Below are 15,545 nucleotides of genomic sequence, written 5' to 3'. Positions count from 1 at the left end.
TATTTGTTTCTTCTCTGATTTCTGAGACTGCTTTCGACAACCACCATGCCCAAAATCATCTGCGGCCTCATGGGCACCTCCGTAGCCTCTGGTTCATCCTCCCTGTCCGGCTCCAATAACCTGAGACCCTTCCTTCAAATGCTCACTTCACACGGCGTCAAGGAACTGGACACAGCCCGGGTCTACAACTCCGGCAAAAGCGAAGAAGATCTAGGAACCATCCCTACAGCTCAAGAAAACTTCTTAATAGCGACAAAAGCCCCCGGATTCTCACTGGGTTCGCTGAGTTACGACAAGATCATCGAGAACTGCTCCAAGTCCCTGGCGGCGTTGAAGCAGGATCGCATAGGGTTGTATTATTTTCATGGACCGGATCGGGAGACGAAGGTGGAGGAGTCGTGTCGAGCGATTAACGATTTGTTCAAGGAGGGGAAGATTGAGCGGTTTGGGGTTTCGAATTGTAGTCGGGAGGAGGTTGAGGAGATTCATGGTGTTTGCAAAACGAATGGATGGCTTGTTCCGACCGTGTATCAGGGAGGGTATAATCCTTTGCTTAGGACGACCGAGACGGCGCTATTTCCTACGCTGAGGAGGTTGGGGATGGTGTTCTATGCGTACAGTCCGTTGGGTGGAGGGTACTTCTCGAGGCCCACCGAGCAACTGCGCACTCCTCCAGCCGGCGGTCGCATGGATCAGATGAAAGTCTTCAGCAGCATCTATGTCAACAACCTGTCGTTGAAACTGCACGAGATGTTGGAAGAAGCGTGCAAGAAGGAGGATCTGTCCTTGAAGACCGCGACTTTGCGATACTTGACGCATCATTCTGCACTAGGTAAAGATGATGGGATCATTCTTGGTGCGAGCAGCCTTGAGCAAATGGAGCAGAACCTCGAAGCTTGCGAGGGAGACCCGTTGCCTGACGTGGTGGTTTCTGCGTTCGAGACTCTGTGGGCAGAGTATCGGAAAGCGTACAACCCAGCGTATTGTGTATAGTACCAAGGTTAAGCACTTGAGGACCTGAATGACAATGTCAGTGATTAAGAAACATCTTCTATCATCAGTTTCTCCCATACCAGTCGAGAAGTCCGATTGTATTCATCCGGTAGCCATCTGATCACGGTCGAAACATGCATCGCCCGATGTCCTAACTTAGACAGATCGTGCAACGTTCTCAACCAAACTTGGCATCATATACTGATGCGGCAGTGTACGAACTTGTTGATGATAGTCGATGAGTTGTAATTGATGCATCATGCCTCCACGTCATCCTGCTACGTTGGGCAGGGCCATGTCATGCATAACAGCCGCTGCTTGGCGCACCTTGGTTTTGGCGGTTGCGATATCGTCAGGCGTGGGAGGTAGTCCACTCGATGAATCGGATGCCGGACGTTGCATTTGCTGGGCCAGGTAGAGCTCCTTGACCCTATGAGCGGCTGCCAGCGTGCTCGTAGCGAGGTCGATCAGCAGTTCAGCTTGCATGAGCTCTGCCGCATTGGTGACGACTTGGTCATTGGAATTGGACGCCGAAGCTGGGTCGACGTTCATCGTCATGAAAGAGTCTGTTCCTGCTGAATTCCCACGGAGCTGAGAATCATCCTCCACATTGATCGAGTCGTCGGTTTGCGTGGCCGTTCTGTTCGGAGCGATTCGCTTCTGTGGACCATGAGCACAGTTCGTGGGATAGTGCAGCACTTCTCCTGGATTCGGTGGCTCTCCAGAACCTTCTTGCTGGTCGCGAGGTGCTTTCGAACGAGGACCACGCCGCTTCTCAGGGGGCACTGGCCTCTTCTTGTTGTACATGCCCTTGCCACGGGCTCGGTCGGTGTCGTAGGGCACCAGTCCCCAATAAGTCTGGAGACGCCATACCGTCGAGGCACCTCCTTTAAAGTCGACGCCTTGAGCCTCCAGAGCGTTGGCGATTTCTTCAGCAGTCTGGCCTTGCTTCGTCCGCTCTGTGATATCGGCCTTTCTCTCCAACTGTGCCTTGGCTTTGGCGGCTTTGGTGAGCTCTCCCGGTGCGGTGGACTTGCGCTTTCGATCAGGATATTTCCTGCCGAGAGTGCCCGCCGCACGTTTCCTCAATCCCCAGCTAACTCGGTATCGACTGATAGTCTTGGCGGAGGTCTGGAAGCCGGAGGCGCGAAGAGCAGCGGCGATTTGCTCACAGCCGTCGCCATTTGCGGTTCGCGCCTCGATCTCAGCGCGATGCTGCTCCATCGCGGCGGCCTGCGAGTTCGACGTCATTTCGAAGGCTTGTGAACAGTCTCGATTCCGCAAGCAATGTGCCTAATGCGGCTGCGACCGGCCGACAAATCTGTGTTGTTGATTGACGTCCTGTTGTGTTGTTGACGAGGAGAAAGAGGGGCTGGGAAGGCTGAGACAACAAGTGCAAGAAGGCACAAGCGGCTCAAGCCGCACCTTCCCGATGGCACAGGGGCAACTTTTCCGATCCAACTTGACTGACCTTCCCCAGATCTCCACAAACAACGACGAGACTTCGACATGCATCGCCGTGTCAACTGCCATGGTAAGCGTGGGAGGCCCACATCATTGGCAGACTAGGTAGGCAAATACTGAGCTATAAAGGTCTGCTCTGGGACTGCTCCCAAGGTCAAGTACTTTTCCTCATATCTCCTTTTCGTTCACCATGTCTCTCGATACAGATGTTCTTATCATCGGGGCCGGGATGAGTGGCTGCGGCCTTGCGATCCAGCTCATTAGGAAATATGGCTTTCGTAAATTCAATATCATCGAGAAGTGTGGAGACGTAGGGGGCACATGGTGTGTATCAATGCAGACGATGCCAGTCTTCAGCTGCAACAGAGACTAACACATTCTCTTCTAGGCTTGTCAACACTTATCCCGGATGTGGCTGCGATGTAGCCTCACATTTCTACTCATACTCCTTCGCTCTCAACCCAGATTGGAGCCAGAAGTTCTCGATGCGGTCAGAAATCCAGGCCTACTTCCGAAATGTAGCTGAGCAGTGAGTATTGCGTCTAATTGGGGTAAAGGTGAGGCATCGCTGACAAGTGGTGTCTCTAGATATAACTTGATACCGCACACCAAGTTCTATTCCTCTGTAGAGACCGCCCGCTGGAACGAAGCTGACCAACTCTGGGAAGTCACCATCAAAGACGAGAAGACCAAGCAGACACGGCTATGGCGGTGTCGAGTTCTTGTATCCGCTGTAGGCTCACTGTCCATCCCTAAAAAATGCGAAATACTTGGTGCGGACACGTTCAAAGGACCGCTCTTCCACTCCGCTCAGTGGGACCACAAATTCGACTGGACAGACAAAGACGTAGTTGTACTTGGAAACGGCTGCTCTGCGACACAATTCGTCCCTGTGATGGCAGAGAAGGCTCGGAGTCTGACTCAGTTTGCCCGTCAACCGCATTTTCTAGCGGAGCGGCCAAATCCGGTCTATAGCTCAACATGGAAGGCGATCATGCGCTACGTACCTCTGGCCATGCGGCTGTATCGTTTCAAGCTCTACGCAGATATGGAGAAAGATTTTGCTGGGTTTGACATCGAAACTGGAGCCAGTATTCGACAAGGCCTGAAAGAAGAGAACGAAAAGTATGTAAAGCGCATGGCCCCTGAGAAGTACTGGGATGCTCTCATACCGAAGCACGAGATCGGATGCAAACGCAAAGTCATGGATACAGACTACCTCACCTGCCTCCATCGCAACAACGTGGAGCTTGTGCACGATGATCCGGTCGAGGGCATAGTCGAGGATGGAATACGGACGCGAAGTGGGAGGATATTGAAGGCAGACGCTATTATACTGGCCACCGGATTCGAGGTCTTCCGAATGTTGTTCCCCATGGAGATTTTTGGCGAGAACGGTGTCAGCTTGAATGACTACTGGGACAAGAACCACGAAGGCGCTGCCCAGGCATATCTAGGGACGTCGATACCCGGCTTCAAGAACTTCTTTACAATGGTTAGTGTTTCCTGAATAGCGGAGGGGCCATGATTATGCTGACAGTTCTTTTCCAGATGGGTCCCAACACGGTAACAGGCCACCTGTCTGTGATCTATACTGTCGAATGCCAGATCAACTTCGTCCTGCGTCTGATCGAGCCGATCCTGAAAACCACACACCAGAGCCGCAAGCTGCTACGATCCCCAGAGATCACCTCAGTCGATGTCAAGCAGCCTTCGGCTCTCAGAGACAGCAACTGGATGCAATCAAAGCTCAAAATGCTCGTGTGGTCATCAGGCTGTACTTCTTGGGCTCTCGATCCCAAGACTGGTGTGAATATCGCCATGTACCCCGAATACCAGTTTCTGTTCTGGCTGAGGAGCGTGTTCATTCCTTCCAAGGACTTCGAGTATGAGTACAGAGACGAGAATGGATTGTGGAAGACGAGCCTGACTATTGGGGGCTGGAAAGGAGTACGGCAGTTCATTGGGACCTTGGTTACCGTGGTTGCGTTGGCTGGTGGTGCTGTGGGAGTGCAGAGGGCCGGTGGGCCTTTTGAGGCGCTTGGTCTAGTGAGAAACTCACTCTCGAGCGTCTTCCATCAGGTCAAGCGGTCTTTGAAGGCATGATCAATATAGAGATAGAGTAGATTGTCATTCAGGAGTATCCATAATTTCGATGATTTGACAGAAGTCCTGACGCAGCCGCGACTTTCGGCATTGGGCTACTGATGCGCAATCCGAGTCCGAATGTCCTCTACACCTTCGTCAACCAATCTACGTTGTTTGGCCTTGCGAACCACAAATATGGCGCTGTTGGGATTTTCACTCTGGGGCACGCGATGAAAGCCGATGTCGTTGAGAAGAGGCTTGCCAGCAAGCTGGAGATTCAACCTCTTTTCACCGGTTCATGGCGTCATTAACTGTAGAGGAGCATTGAGCTCAATGAACAGGCCTGGAAGCATGGATGGTTTCCCTGGAGGAAATATGGAGGGTGAAAGAAACTACGAGGTGGGTCGATCATTCTTGAAAGATACATGTACAATATTTGGATCCCAGCTAATGAAATCTTAGGGCGCCATTCAGATCATCAATGCACGTAGACGGGCCAAGAGACCGCTGGAGACAAACGCAGGCTCTAATGGAATCAAATCGAAATCTGCTGCCAATCCTACGCCTGACGCAAGAGGCACGCCTGGTATCGAGGGAATGTCATCCTGGCTTCAAGCTCTTGGGCACTCAGTAGGTGACACAGCCACTGTGTTTTTGTACAATATGCTCACATATTCTAGCAAGAGGACATCAATCGCCTCAATGTCATCCACGTCGCAGGAACGAAGGGTAAGGGGAGTACGTGTGCCTTCACCGAGACATTTCTTCGAGCCCATGGCCAGCGGACAGGCTTTCCAAAGAAGACTGGGCTGTACACATCGCCTCACTTGATTGTGCCAGAAGAGAGGATACGCATTGATGCAAGACCTTTAGAAGCGACCTTGTTTGCCAAGTACTTCTTCGAGATGTGCGAGCGACTACCACAGATAAGGGATGAGTTCGACCCTTCTAAAGAGGTCGTCCAACGTGGGCCTCGATACCTGCAGCTGTTTGCTTTACTGGCCTTCCATACCTTCATACGTGAGGGTGTAGACGTCGCCATATTCGAGACCCACTGTGGCGGGGAATATGATGCCACGAACATCGGGCAGCGACCCGTTGTGACGGCTGTCACCACACTCGGGATGGACCACATAGACATGCTAGGTCCTACAATTAAGAACATAGCATGGCACAAGGGCGGCATATACAAAGCGGGTGCTGTGGCTCTCTCGGCGCCGCAAGATCCTCCTCCAGCCGAAGTGCTCAAGCAGAGGAGCGAAGAGAAAGGGGAACAGATTCGATTCGTGGAAATCGATCAGAGGCTTCCTCAAAACTCATTGACATTGAGACCTGAAGTCCAGATGATCAACGCTTCTGTAGCTGCAACGGCAGCTCAAGCCTTTCTCGATCGGTGTGCACCTGAACAGTGCAAACGCTTGACCGAAGCAGACCTTAAGGCTGGCGTAGAACAGTTCTCTTGGCCGGGCCGCTTCCAGATCCTGTCTGAGCAGCAATGGATGTGGTATCTCGATGCCGCTCACAACGATATGAGCGTGAAAATTGCAGCCAAATGGTTTGCAGAAATCTGCGGAGATGCGCGGTATGTTTGCTGGAAACGATAAAACTCCTTCTGCTAACGTCTAATCCATAGACAACCCGATCAACCGATCATACTCATATTCAGTCATATCAACGAGCTACGAGACTCAGCAGAGCTCTTGCAAAGCTTGGGTGAAGCATTAAAGGCTCACGGCGTGGACATAGACCATGTCATCTTCAGCACCTACGACGAGTCGGACGCTAAGAAGAGCCATCAGTCACCTGAGAGACCTGAGCTCTTTCGTGAGGCATGGCAGAAGATCAACCCTGACGGCAAAATCTGGAGCGAGCCTACCATCCAAGGAGCTGTCAAACTTGCGAGGCAGTTGGGTCCAGATGGCATGCACACGCTCATTACAGGCAGTCAGCATTTGGTTGGACCGTCACTGAGGATATTGAATTGGAGTTCAAAGATGTCGACATGAAAAGGACTGCAACTGTTGGCGTGTCGGCTCACATGCCCAATCCACCTACCGGCAGATCCGTTGAACTGCTTTATAAGTACGCTTTTCAAAAACGAGCACAAATACTTTCCAGAGGGCTCAGTAGACTATGTTCGTGAGCTGCTCGTGGAGAAAAGAACGACAACTCCCCATAGTAGCCAGCTCTTCCGGTCAAAGTGAAGTGAAAAGTGAGATATTAATGGAACGTTGAAGTGAGGTGTCGTTGGGAGCCGACTCTCATTACCCTACCCGGGATCTAAAGGGACGTCGGCTACGGCACGACTTCCCGCTCTAGCGTGTGGCAACATGTGCGAAGAGGCTGGCATTGAGGTGGTAGACAAGTGGCTGAATCGCGTTGACCGGCCGGCGCAGATGCAGTGCGTAGATCTAGAAGAGGTCGAACAGGGACGCGGCGGCAAGGCGATTGACGGCCGTTGCATGGGCTGGGAGAAGAAAAGGGAGAGTTCGTGGAACAGAAGAAGGAACCCGATCCCAGCCGAGGGAGACACGAAGAAGGGGACGCACGGGCCACGCTTCGCCGAAGTCCTCCAAAGTTCAAACAAATTCTCATCACCTCGATCCCTTCATCACCGACCTCCAACCCCATCACTGGTCATTCCATCCACTCCACTCTTCACACACCTCTCCTCTCCAGTTACTTTCGACAGATCAATACCGCCGCAATGGCCAAGGGAGATGTGGACGTAAGTCGCTCCGCCGCGAGCTTTTGGCGCCCGTCTATGGAACTCAGCTAATCATCATCTTCAACAGCAAGGCGCGAAGACCTTGTACGTATCGACTCTCCTCAGCGTCAGCTGGCCTCCGCCGACCGTCGAGCTCCACGTTCTGATCGCATTGGTTTCGTGGCATGGCGGCCGGCGGCGCGCTGGAGCTGGCAATGGGCGCGGTCCCCTTTTTCCGGCACCACAGCTGACATTTCATCCAGCATGGGCATGCCCGGCTTCGTCGTCGACTTCTTGAGTACGTTACATCTCACCCTCCACACCAGCGATGGAACTGTCCATGTTCCGTAATCGCCGAAGCTCCGCAGAGCTGGCGATAAGAGCTTGGATACAGCTGGTAGCACGAGGACAACAATGGCTAACTGGGCACTCAAAGTGGGTGGTGTTTCCGCTGCCGTCTCCAAGACCGCCGCCGCTCCCATCGAGCGTGTCAAGCTCCTCATCCAGAACCAGGTACGTCGCGCACAATGGCGGCCGTCGCAAGGATGGCTTGTGACCGCATCCTGCATGAAGCGCCGCCAAGACTTTCCGCAATGGTGAACAGACAGGCTGACGAGAAATGTGCTTGACAGGATGAGATGCTCAAGAGCGGTCGTCTCGACCGTCCATACACCGGCATTGGCGACTGCTTCCGCCGCACCATGGCCGATGAGGGTCTCGTTTCCCTCTGGCGTGGTAACACTGCCAACGTTATCCGTTACTTCCCAACCCAGGCCTTGAACTTCGCCTTCCGCGACACCTTCAAGTCGATGTTCGGCTACAAGAAGGATCGTGATGGATACTGGTGGTGGATGGCCGGTAACTTGGCATCCGGCGGTGTAAGTTTCGAGATTCATCTTCCACCACAATGGCTGTCGCTCACAAATGCTCTAGATGGCCGGTGCCACGTCCCTCCTCTTCGTCTACTCCCTCGACTACGCCCGTACCCGTCTCGCCAACGACGCCAAGTCTGCCTCCAAGGGTGGTGAGCGCCAGTTCAACGGTCTCGTCGACGTCTACAAGAAGACCCTCGCCTCTGACGGTATCCTTGGTCTCTACCGTGGTTTTGGTCCCTCTGTTGCTGGTATCGTCGTCTACCGTGGTCTCTACTTCGGTATGTACGACTCGCTCAAGCCTGTCGTCCTCGTCGGTGCCCTTGAGGGCAACTTCCTCGCTTCCTTCTTGCTCGGCTGGACTGTCACCACTGGTGCTGGTATCGCTTCCTACCCTCTCGACACTGTCCGCCGTCGTATGATGATGACTTCTGGTGAGGTAAGTAAAGATCGGAACTTATCACGCATAAAGCGACCAATCTGACCAACTTTTACAGGCCGTCAAGTACAAGTCTTCCCTCGATGCCGCCAGCCAGATCATCGCCAAGGAGGGTGTCAAGTCGCTCTTCAAGGGTGCCGGTGCCAACATCCTCCGTGGTGTCGCCGGTGCTGGTGTCCTGTCCATCTACGACCAGCTCCAGGTGCTCATGTTCGGCAAGAAGTTCAAGTAAACGACTCGCCCACGCAGCGGTCAAGTCACGTTTCAGGCAAAAGGAAACACAGGGGACGGTCTGCATGCCGATCACGATTGCGGACACGAAATACAGAAGACGTGGAGTGCATTGATGCTCTGGGATGCATGAGGAGTGGTTTGGGCAGGAAGCGACATGACCATGCGATGCGGATCCAGATGAGCGTATTCGCAAGTGTACCTTTATTCCTGGGCAACACTCTACTGTATTACCAATTGGTTGCTCTTAACTAAAGGCGTATAGAGTTCGTTTGTTTGGTACGTCTCGTTTCCGTCGTCTCGCCAACAACAATATTCCACGTTTTACTCTCGATCACGTGCGTGCTTAAGGTACGTCATATGCAAGGGCCCAGAGCTTCGATGCTGCCGACTGGACTTGAAGTTATTGACACGTTGTGTACTCGACAAATGGATCTCTCTTTCCAGCAAGCGATAGATCTGTTCACAAGCTCGAGCGACCACAACAACACATAACTAGCAGCGATTGAGACGTTCGCAGACGTTCGATAAGATGCCTCCCATCAAGGTCCACATCGACGACCGAATCACGCCGAAGAAGGGAGACGCGGTCACACCACAAACGTCGGACACTTCCAATCCACAGAATGCCGTGAATGCGACGACTACTGCGCAGCAGAATCCCCCATATCCGCCTGCCCAACCTGGTGCTGCCGCAGTACCAGCTGCAACGCCCTATGTACCAAATCCGCAACCACAACCAACTCCAACACGAACATCAGCATCTACGAACAACTATGGGCCTCCGGCGCCACAACCAGGTGCGGTACCAGTACCTCCTGGGCAGCAGGCGCCCGTGACAGCGGCAATACCACCACCTCCCAAAGCTGGAGAGACGCCTCAGCGAGCTCAGGCCCCGCCGACGACAATGCCTCCGCAGATGGGAGTTCCTCCCCCGCAAAGCAACTACACGCCAACGAAGGGAACGATGTACAGTCCTCCTGAGACAACAGGTCCTACCACGCTCAACTTCGGCGCTGTACCTGCGCCTGCCCCAATCACTGCTGGCTCTCACCCACCCGGCTATCAACAGAACACGAATGCTCAAGAGATGACTTCAGCGGCGAGGGCGAGCTTGGACGCAGAAGAGCGGAGAGGAAGCAACTTTGGGACAAACTTTGGTCTGGGTGGAGGTGATAGCACGAATGATACTGCCGGCAACGTCTGGAATGCCGTGAAGGGATGGGCGACAACCGCAGGCAAATCTCTGGCGGAGACGGAAAAGGAGGTTTGGAAGAGGATAAATGGGGACAAGTGATGATGGTCATGCTTGACGCAGATATGTTGTATGAGTATGCGGAGTGTTGGCGCTAAGATTATGAGGGATGAGGGATGGAGACATTCATCCCGCTGATAGAGGAATAAAGGACGTGCCTGAAATGGGTATACTATTTCGCCGGACGCTGCGACAAGTCTTCCTCCATGCGTTCACAAGACATAGGTTTTCGGTCCCGTCCATACCCCATACAGTAAGTCAAGAACCCGAGCCGAACGCGTGTCAGGTGTCAGCTTATCCTGCCCAGCCTTTGTCATGCACGGGATCTTACAAAACACCGCAACGCACTCGACAACGGGTAGCCTATGCGACCAACACCCTGTTGCGCAGTGCGCACCTCGCGTTAGTCAGAACAGTTGTACTAAGCCTGATTCCCTTGGCTGAACGCAGGCCATTGGATACCACCAACATGCCGATTTAGGGTTATTGATCCTTACGAAAGAGAGCTGAAAGGAGGGCTGAGATGGGGTAAGAAATCGTTTAGGATGCCGGATGTATACAAGTAGGAGCGGTGGGCCTGGACTGTCATCGTCGTCGTGGTCGTTGGGAAACAACAGCTCCTCGATTTTGATATTGCTTTCGTTGTCTCGATGGCTTCCTCCTCCCAGCAAGAACCTCCACCCCGAAGGCCGCTTGTCTGCGCGCCTGAGGGGTTTGCTAATGTCACGAATATTGATCGGAGGACGTGTAAGCGTGAGGTGCCGTTGAAGGTGATTGGGTTGGGGCCTTCGAGGACGGGGACATCGTGTAAGTTGGCTTCTTCAGCAACAATTCCAGACGACTGACGTTGAGGAATGGGTTTGTAGCTTTAAGACAAGCTCTGCTCGATTTGGGCTATGCGGACTGCTACCACTACACGGCCCTCGTGCAGGAGAACCCTCGGGATGCGGAGATGTGGGTCGAGGCGTTCCAGGCCAAGTTTGAGGGCAAGGGGAGGCCTTTTACGAGGGAGGATTGGGATCAGTTGTTGGGACATGTAAGTCATGGTCAGGATAGATGGGGAGTTTGAGTGATGATCGCTGATTGCTGATTGTGTGTTTTTAGTGCATGGTGAGTTCTCCGATACGGACGACGAGCACTGAGAGATGGGTGGCTAACATGCTGTAATCGACAAGGCCATCATGGACACGCCGTGTACAGTCTTCTACAAGGAACTACTAGAAGCCTACCCCGAAGCCAAAGTCATCGTCACGGTCCGAGACAGTCCCAAACAATGGTGGGAGAGCCAGATGCGGACAATGTAATTCACCACAACCCCTATCTTTCCCGCCTCTGACACATATCTCAGGATGCCCTTCTTCGACCTCCTCGTGCTCCCACCCACGACCTGGTCCTTGTGGCTGTGGAGGAAATTCCTCCCTCCCCCTACGGCTTTCGATCAGATGAACCAATTGCTGCCGAAGTACTATCCAGCCTACAATATCCTCTGCAAGGACTTGCGGGATGGGACGCAGGAGGGGATTAGGTGGTTTGAGGAGTACATCGAGGAGATTAAGCGGTAAACTTCACCCCTCGCAGTCCGTGTGGGAGAAATTTGATTGACTGACTGACTGACTACTGGAAAAGACTCGTGCCCCCAGAAAACCTCCTCATCATGAACATCAAATCCGGCTGGAAACCCCTCTGCACGTTCCTGGGCCACGACGTCCCACCGTGGGATTTCCCCGTGGCGAACACGAATGAGCAGTTCGAGGCGAATGTCGCGGGGCTGTATGCGGGGATCAATCAGGCTGTGTGGTTCAATGCGGCGAAGAGGCTGGCGCCGGTTGCGGTGGGGATTGTAGCGGTTGTTGGGTTCTTTGCGGTTAGGGGGAGGGGGTTTGGGTTGGGGTTGTGAAGGTGGAGGTGGAGGTGAGGTATTGATAGAGTGGTCGTTCTCTGGTACACGATGGGTAACTTTGGCACAGCAGGGAGATAGCATGATCTCAGGAAATCCGTTGCTTTGAGCAAAGGCTGTCTCAGTCTACGAAGACTGCAAGGTTTCTCTCTCCAACTCCACCCATCTCATCACACCCGTCCTGGGATCACAGTTCACGTACTCGAACGCCGCATCCCCTTCTCGAAGAATACTGACTTCATGCCAAGTCATGAATTTACGGTCCTCTCCAAACCTCTTCGCGTGTTTCATCGCCCCATTGAAAATCGCCAGATGAGACGGATGTCGAGACGACCATCTCTCCAAGTCCGCCCAGTTCCTGTGGAAACCCGCGCCGCAGGTCTCTTTGATGGGTGCACCATTCCCGTCGAGGTTTTGCAGGAATCGTAGACCTATCGTTCCCGTTTCTTCGGGGTGTTGCCAGAGGTAATTCATGCCTTGCATGAGTGTTGTTTGGAGGTTGTCTTCGTAGGCGAGGCGTTCTTCGTCGTCGCATTTCTCCCACCATTGTCCGGAGCGGATGTGGCACATGTTGGCGTAGTTGGTGCCTGTGAGTCGCTCGCCGACGCCGCGAGGGATGGTTGAGGGTGATTGGGCGTCTTTTGCGGTTGGGAAGAGGTCGTGGGCGGATGCTGGGATGCGGTCTCTTCCTGCGCCCCAGTAGGCTGTCGTCTCATGTGGTGGTTGAGTTGTGTTTGGGAATTGGGCGAGTCCTGGTTTGTGATCGAGACGAGAGTAGTTGGTTTCTAGTCTTTCAATGGGTGTGGTGAAATGCTCTGACCAGAGACCAACGTCTTGCTTGTTGCCGCCGAGTCCATTCCACAGTCGTTGCAGATCCAAAGCTTTAGTCGCAGTCTCAAGACCTTCCTTCGTAGTCCAGTACAGCACCCAGACTTTCGAGTCCTCGAGATCAAAGCCATTGGTAACCCTGAATGTATCCATGATCCGGCCATGTGAGCTGTTGTCGTCCAGTAGTGAATCGATGGCCCTCTCGGCCTTATTCCTGGCAACAGTGTTTCCTCGATGGCATTGCACACCCACGTAGAGCGTATAGATATGAGTGACACTATCAGGCAGTTTCAACGACCATCTCGGGACTGGCGGCTTATGGCCCTTCGGCTTCTTCAACGGATGAGTCCTTTTGCTTTGCTCGATTGATCCCATGGCTGCTGTATGCTGTGTTCGAACGTATGGGATTCTCTGTACAAGTCTGGCTCTCCTGGCAGATGTGCGAATTATGGTAAGTGTAGCGAAACTACATGTATGACACCTTAAAAACATGTCGAACGTTAGCTCTTACCTTACCCCTCGTGAAGGGCGTCGAAGAGGTGAAGTACTGAAGAGCTCGCTGATTTTTAGCCCGATGGAGCTCCGTCTGGAAGCCAATGCCATAGGTAAGTATTCGCTGGGGGACTATATTATATGTCGGAAGCATTAATAGCCATTGGTTTCGATTGCCATATGATCGTGTAGTTCGTGGTTAGAGGTGTGGTCCTAAACGCGATTGTCTTCGATGGTTTCCATAGCGACGAGAAGGTGCGAGTCTCTGGTGGTAAGGGTGGCCATCACGAAAGATTCTCAACACTACAGAAAGACCCTTTTCGAGGAACCGGGATCCGTTAAAGCATCTAGTGATTAAGCTCAATCATCGCCAGGCATGAAGGAATAGATGTTTCGTCAGTAGTCACATTTCATGCAAAGCCCGAGGATTGCGAAGATCGTGAGGGCTAGCCGCTGTCGTGTTCGAGCGGTGCCTTCCTTTCCAACACGGAATTCGGATTCGCAAGCATTCACTTACATAAGGACCGCAAAATTGCATGTGGGCAGGTGAAAATGTATGTGATGTTTCGTTGAAAAGTCGACTCACAGCCCCGTCTTCTCTCCCCAGAGTCGCCCCGGACGGACCCATAGCGACCACGCAATACGACACTTGGCAGTTGTGTTTCACTTCAACATCAACTCTTGGGAAGAGGAAACCCAATAGCACGACCAAATTAGAGGCTTTGAGCAGCAGAAAGAAAGAACGCCAAAATGCCAGTCAACGTCTTACCAGCAGAAGATGCCGACATGCCCAGGATCTTCGAGATCGCCGCTCTGGCCTTCGCCAGAAACGAGCCCATCTGGGATGCTCAATTCCCCAAGCACTGGACGCCGGAAGGACGTAAAGTCGGTGGCGAACGGATGGTGTGTAACTCCCATCCCACATCCCATCTCATCCGGAAACCAGTCGTTCCAATAACTAGTGTCTAGACATTAACCAAAAACTCCGATCCCTACACCACATACCTCAAAGCCGTGGACGTCGACTCAGGCGAGATTCTGGGTATGGCCAAGTGGAACGTCTACCAGAATACTCGTCCGGATCCGAGCAAGGTCAAAGGCTGGGGCAGTGAGTACTACGAGACGGAGGCGGAGAAGGCGTATATCAAGGCGATGGTGCCGGTGTTCCTTGCGAAGCGGAATGCGGCGATTGAGAGGACGGGTGGGAATTTGGTGTCGCTTGGTGAGTAACATATAATACCAGCGTTTCGTGAGGTAGGAGCTGATTTGTTTTTCTTTTTGCAGATATTCTGTCTATTGACCCGGCCCATCAGCGGAAGAAGGTTGGGGATGCGCTTGTCAAATGGGGGTTGAAGAGAGCGGATGAACTCGGTCTGCCCGCAGTAGTGGAAAGCAGTGTCTTCGGCAAGGGACTGTACCAGAAGAATGGCTTCGTCTTTCACGAGGATGTGCGTGTGATTGTTCCTGGGTTTGAGGACTGGCCTGTGGGAGAGTTTGCGTGGTTGGAGAGGCCGAAGACGGTGAACGCTGCATGATGAAGGAGAAGGTCGATCCTTTGGGAAGCGTTCCGTTGCATTTGCATTCGATGATAGAAGTCATACAGAATATACAGGCACTCATTGGCGACTCATTGATTCATGACCGTTGGAAAACGTTGCCAAGGCGTGTTTCATGGGCAACACGTGCCAAACTCTAAACAACGTAACCTCGACTACACATCTCATTCACAGCCGAACGTACAATGATGATAGATCAAGGTATTTTATCCAGGAGCATATCAGGTATTGAAGGAGAGGACAACGAGCAACCAACGATGTTAGTCTTACATCGTGCTGACGATTTGCCATGTCCTCACAATCTTGGTACTCAGCACGTTGCTCCTTGAAGGACACCGAATCCATATGAAGGTGGAAATGACCGGAGTGCAATGTCGATTCCAGATGGTCATCAGTCTATTAGAATTTCATGCACGTCATACCTGTCAAAGTCATCATCAGCCTTGCAATCACGTATCCGACTAGGAGGAAGCGCCGCCATGTGGACTTACGATGCCTTGCGTTAACCTTATGCACCTCATCACACATGGTCATTTCACAGCAAAAGCCGGTTGGAGTTCGAAGGGAAGGATGCTGATGAGAACAGCATATCCCAACTTCCACATCCTCGATCCCTCGGTCTTGCGAAGGACAGGGAGCTTCCTGTGAACTCGCCTCACGAAACATTCAATCTGCACATCTTCGATTGCCAACAAACTCACCTCTGGGCTTTCACTCACCTCT

The 15,545-nt window shown here is 52.8% G+C and overlaps 9 protein-coding genes across 9 annotated transcripts; 7 read left to right on the top strand and 2 right to left on the bottom strand.

The window, feature by feature from the left end:
• Positions 1-45: 45 nt before the first annotated feature.
• Positions 46-993, top strand: M409DRAFT_29135 (uncharacterized protein; the record flags this gene model as incomplete). The annotated part of the gene is made up of 1 exon (XM_033809326.1): positions 46-993. The coding sequence occupies one exon, from the start codon at positions 46-48 to the stop codon at positions 991-993; it is 948 nt and encodes a 315-aa protein (XP_033661404.1).
• A 270-nt stretch (positions 994-1,263) lies between these two features.
• Positions 1,264-2,244, bottom strand: M409DRAFT_29134 (uncharacterized protein; the record flags this gene model as incomplete). Its single annotated transcript, XM_033809325.1, has 1 exon — positions 1,264-2,244. One exon carries the CDS (start codon positions 2,242-2,244, stop codon positions 1,264-1,266), a length of 981 nt encoding a protein of 326 aa, XP_033661403.1.
• A 403-nt stretch (positions 2,245-2,647) lies between these two features.
• On the top strand, positions 2,648-4,563 carry M409DRAFT_70468 (uncharacterized protein; the record flags this gene model as incomplete). The annotated part of the gene is made up of 4 exons (XM_033818746.1): positions 2,648-2,781; positions 2,846-2,986; positions 3,046-3,952; positions 4,009-4,563. The coding sequence occupies 4 exons, from the start codon at positions 2,648-2,650 to the stop codon at positions 4,561-4,563; spliced, it is 1,737 nt and encodes a 578-aa protein (XP_033661402.1).
• Positions 4,564-4,896: 333 nt separating this feature from the next.
• On the top strand, positions 4,897-6,551 carry M409DRAFT_70467 (uncharacterized protein; the record flags this gene model as incomplete). The annotated part of the gene is made up of 4 exons (XM_033818745.1): positions 4,897-4,944; positions 5,008-5,175; positions 5,226-6,127; positions 6,308-6,551. 4 exons carry the CDS (start codon positions 4,897-4,899, stop codon positions 6,549-6,551), a joined length of 1,362 nt encoding a protein of 453 aa, XP_033661401.1.
• Positions 6,552-7,252: 701 nt separating this feature from the next.
• Positions 7,253-8,795, top strand: M409DRAFT_29132 (uncharacterized protein; the record flags this gene model as incomplete). The annotated part of the gene is made up of 7 exons (XM_033809324.1): positions 7,253-7,273; positions 7,341-7,357; positions 7,516-7,550; positions 7,689-7,765; positions 7,885-8,130; positions 8,186-8,563; positions 8,622-8,795. The coding sequence occupies 7 exons, from the start codon at positions 7,253-7,255 to the stop codon at positions 8,793-8,795; spliced, it is 948 nt and encodes a 315-aa protein (XP_033661400.1).
• Positions 8,796-9,326: 531 nt separating this feature from the next.
• Positions 9,327-10,091, top strand: M409DRAFT_29131 (uncharacterized protein; the record flags this gene model as incomplete). Its single annotated transcript, XM_033809323.1, has 1 exon — positions 9,327-10,091. The coding sequence occupies one exon, from the start codon at positions 9,327-9,329 to the stop codon at positions 10,089-10,091; it is 765 nt and encodes a 254-aa protein (XP_033661399.1).
• A 608-nt stretch (positions 10,092-10,699) lies between these two features.
• On the top strand, positions 10,700-11,946 carry M409DRAFT_29130 (uncharacterized protein; the record flags this gene model as incomplete). The annotated part of the gene is made up of 6 exons (XM_033809322.1): positions 10,700-10,856; positions 10,916-11,085; positions 11,154-11,159; positions 11,225-11,349; positions 11,398-11,607; positions 11,676-11,946. 6 exons carry the CDS (start codon positions 10,700-10,702, stop codon positions 11,944-11,946), a joined length of 939 nt encoding a protein of 312 aa, XP_033661398.1.
• Positions 11,947-12,072: 126 nt separating this feature from the next.
• Positions 12,073-13,149, bottom strand: M409DRAFT_70464 (uncharacterized protein; the record flags this gene model as incomplete). The annotated part of the gene is made up of 1 exon (XM_033818744.1): positions 12,073-13,149. One exon carries the CDS (start codon positions 13,147-13,149, stop codon positions 12,073-12,075), a length of 1,077 nt encoding a protein of 358 aa, XP_033661397.1.
• An 867-nt stretch (positions 13,150-14,016) lies between these two features.
• M409DRAFT_70463 (uncharacterized protein) lies at positions 14,017-14,801 on the top strand (the record flags this gene model as incomplete). The annotated part of the gene is made up of 3 exons (XM_033818743.1): positions 14,017-14,169; positions 14,236-14,488; positions 14,551-14,801. 3 exons carry the CDS (start codon positions 14,017-14,019, stop codon positions 14,799-14,801), a joined length of 657 nt encoding a protein of 218 aa, XP_033661396.1.
• Between the last annotated feature and the right edge of the window lie 744 nt (positions 14,802-15,545).

The sequence above is a fragment of the Zasmidium cellare genome (genome assembly GCF_010093935.1).
Source record: "Zasmidium cellare ATCC 36951 unplaced genomic scaffold M409scaffold_48, whole genome shotgun sequence".
Lineage (NCBI taxonomy): Eukaryota > Fungi > Ascomycota > Dothideomycetes > Mycosphaerellales > Mycosphaerellaceae > Zasmidium > Zasmidium cellare.
The sequence above is the reverse complement of the archived record's forward strand: the minus strand, read 5'-3'. Positions and strand labels throughout refer to the sequence as shown.